The sequence below is a fragment of the Quercus robur genome, chromosome 11 (assembly GCF_932294415.1).
Source record: "Quercus robur chromosome 11, dhQueRobu3.1, whole genome shotgun sequence".
Lineage (NCBI taxonomy): Eukaryota > Viridiplantae > Streptophyta > Magnoliopsida > Fagales > Fagaceae > Quercus > Quercus robur.
Window position 1 is genome coordinate 17,062,289 of NC_065544.1, and position 3,716 is coordinate 17,066,004.

The 3,716-nt window shown below is 35.3% G+C and overlaps 1 protein-coding gene across 1 annotated transcript; it reads right to left on the reverse strand.

Annotated features, from left to right (window-relative positions):
- Positions 1-1,958: 1,958 nt before the first annotated feature.
- LOC126704775 (receptor-like protein EIX2) lies at positions 1,959-2,594 on the reverse strand. Its single transcript, XM_050403786.1, has one exon. The coding sequence runs from the start codon at positions 2,592-2,594 to the stop codon at positions 1,959-1,961; it is 636 nt and encodes a 211-aa protein (XP_050259743.1).
- Between the last annotated feature and the right edge of the window lie 1,122 nt (positions 2,595-3,716).

A 3,716-nucleotide genomic window follows, 5' to 3' on the forward strand; every position in this document is an offset into this window, starting at 1 on the left:
TTAGAAAACCACCTTCAACTGAGTAGAATTCATGACACTGCTAGTCATGGAAGCATCTTCCAAGATAGTACAATTTATTTGGCATTTTTAATACTTAAGAAATATAGAAGCTACACACAATAGATGAATTTTGAGCAAAATTATTGACCACCCTTTACTTGGGGAGCTTGTCGCCGTTGAAACTTCCTTTTCAATTTGGCTACTCCAACTGCAACCATCACTTAAATTTTATCGTTCATGTTGCCCAAGAAACGGAAATAGATATACCTCCAAGATCTATTCAAGAGTAAAGAACCCCAAAATACCCAAAACCTTGTAATAAATCCAAGTCCTAAGCTTGTATAGAGTGAAGTTATTGCAAAGCCATTGGTTTTCTTCTTCTCCTCTCGAACATTGTGGATCTCCGAATGATTCATTGTTCGAGCATATCTTTGAAAGCGGAATTCCACAAAGTTGAGGATTCCCTATGTAGGATGCGTTATCAAATCTATCGAGCAGGAGACCACGAGGAATTACCCCTGACAAGTTATGTGACATGTCTAAAATTGCAATGGATGTCAAATTAGTCATGCCAGTTGGGATGGTGCATGAAAGTTGATTCCTTGATAAATCAAGAGACTCTAGTTCTATCATTTCAGTGATGTTTGGTGGGATAGGTCCGATCAAATGATTTGTTGACAAATTCAAATTCTTCAATCCGACAAGGCTCATAACTTCTTTAGGAATTTGTCCCGTTAACTTATTGGATGAAAGGTCAAGAGATTTCGCAAAAGGAAGAAAATTTTGGAATATATAATGGTAATAGATCTGATGAGGAATATACATGAAGGAATGATTGTCCCTAAAGGAAGTGTCAACAAAGGCGCATCGTGGAATGGTTCCAAATAAATTATTTTAAGCAATGTTCAAATATTTCAAATATTTTAGTTGGCACAACTGCAACGGAATGATTCAACTAAATTCATTATATTGAAATGCAAGAATCATTAGGTTTTGTAAATTCTCACCAATCCATGTTGGTATGCTACCCAACAGTCTGTTCTTTCCAAGATCCAAAAACACCAAGGCAGTGCAATTTTGCAATGATAAAGGCAGTTCTCCTGAAAGGCGATTCCTGTCCAATTGCAGTGTCCTAAGATGTATTAATTGGCCAATTGAGTTCGGGATTTGTCCATAAAGAGAGTTATTAGCTAAGTTTAAAATGACCAAATTTTGTCCATATTTTCAGCAGTCTGGAATCTCTTCTAATAAATTATTTCCGGATAGATCCAAATAAAAGAGAGTTATTTACAGACAATACTGCACATAAGTGTGAAATTGTTCCAAAAAATGAATTTGCAGCCAAAACCATTACCCTTAAGTTGGCAGAGAAGCCAGGTAGGGGACTGTTAAAGCTGTTGGAACTCAAGTCTAGTAGTGAAAGTTGGAGTTGCGATGATAAATTTGGCACATATCCGTGGAGAAATTGAAAGACAAATTCATATTCTTGGTCCTAGAAGACAGGTCCCAAAACCAATCTTGCACGATATCTACAATTCCAGCATTAGAGATATCAATGGAAGAGAAATTCTTTTGTGATCAAAGCCACCATGGAAATTTTGGGCCTAGTTGGCAAGACCCCAAACCTATGGTTTCAAGCTGAAAGGGTGGAATCCAGCTTGGACTCACTTTTAACACCAACCGATTTGAAGATAGATCTAACACTTGCAAGCTTCTAAATTTTAGCAATTGAGCTTCCGTGATGTTACCCTCCAAGTGATTCCCAGCCATATTCAAGACAACGAGTTGTGAGAACTGTGCAAGACTTTGCTCTAAGGATCCATTCAATCGATTGTTGGAAAGATACAACTCTCTCAGTGATGAAGAAGTGCTAAGCTGCAGGCCTTTCTTTTGAAACAAGCCTAAAGTTAATGGTATTGGACCTTCAAGGTTATCATTGAGAGATCAAGAGAAGTGATTCAAGTGAGAGAAGTCAGGTTCCCAATAGCATCCGGGATCAGACCTTGTAACTGACATCTTGAAAGATTAAGGTAAACAAGACTATGGCCAATGTCAAACAACCAATCTGGTATTGTAGAACTGAAATCATTATATGAGAGATCAAGGATTTTAAGAGAAGTAAAATTCACATGAGGCAAATTTTGAGGAAGTTTGTGAAATTTACAAAAGAATAAACTCAACTCTACCAGAGTAGGTAGCATATTTACTGCATCAAGCCAATCATCTGCATTGCTAAGATCAACACCACCCAGATAAAGAACTTTCAAAGAAGAAAGACCATAAACCCAATTGAGGTTGTCGGCTTTTAAAGAAAAGCAGTTTCCACTCAAATCCAGAACCTCCAAGTGTGAGAGGTTTCCAAGATTAGTGGGAATGGTTCCTCGAAAACTGGCATTAGATAGGTTGACATATTCTATATACTGAAGAGAACCAATAAACTCTGGAATTGAATCCCGGTGGAAATCGTTGAGGCTCAAGTCTAGGAATTTCAAATATGGTAAGTCCAGCAAAGGACTTATCTCACCTTGCAATATGTTGAATGGGTCTTTACTGTGGAGATCAACAATGTAAGTTTTCAATGTAATACCCCGCATATTTTTTTTATTTGAGGTTATTACATTTCTTTTATATATAGTTGACGGGCCATAAGTACTTTTGTTAGTAACCACAACTCATTACTCTATTAAGCCCATATCTCTTATTCATTAATTACAGGGTAGAGGAAGAGATAAATCAAGGTTTCATAAAAAGGGTTTCATCACTAAAGAGGCTAGGAAATGTGTTTTTCCCTTAAAGTTTAGAACACATACAATTAAAGAGAACCAAATTCTACCCAAAAAAAAAAAAAAAAAAAGAGAGAGAGACAACCAAAGAATTCCAGGTATGAGTTCTCATTTGTTAGAATCAAAGAATTAAAAGGTTAGAACCTTATCATGGAATTGGTGGTGATGGGTAGATTGCTTAAAAGGGGATTGTTTACACTATAAATCTTAATTCGTGTAGATGCTTTTACGTTCTTCATTGGGTTATATACATACATACATATATATATATATATATATATATTAACACCTAGATTGCAAATCCTAATTCAAGGAAAACATGGCTTTTACATTTCCTTGTGGTTATATAGATTAGATGGGCTTAACGTTTTGTTTTTGTTTTTTTTTTTTTTTTGGGATTATAATGCCACGGATTACATTTAAGAACCAAGCCACTGTGTGCTGTCTAGATAAAGCCATGGATCACAAAACTTGCTAGAATAAAGCCACGGATTACAAAGTTTGATTATGTACATGGCTTTTACGTTTTCTTTGGGTTATATATATATATATATATATATATATATATCCTAGGGTGCCTACAGCTTGTATTCTAGAACAAAAGTCAAGACTTTAAAGCTTAAATCATGTATAAGGGTTTACTTTTCGTTGGAACATATATCAAATCCTGAGTTTACAACGTATTGGTTTCTGCCTCTAAGGTTTGATAAATTCAAGGAAACTTTTTTGGGTAGAGATTCCTTGCATCAGTATTATTAATTGGTTCATCAAAGTACAAGTCTCTTGAAACAATTTGTATAGTTCAATAAGCTTTATATTTTGTAGTGGATATTAAGTATTTTTCATGGTTAATTATAGGTCCTATTTAAGAGTATTTTGAGACTATTTGGAGGGTGTTTTAGCTAATCTTTCGGAGTGATTCAAGTAATGTAA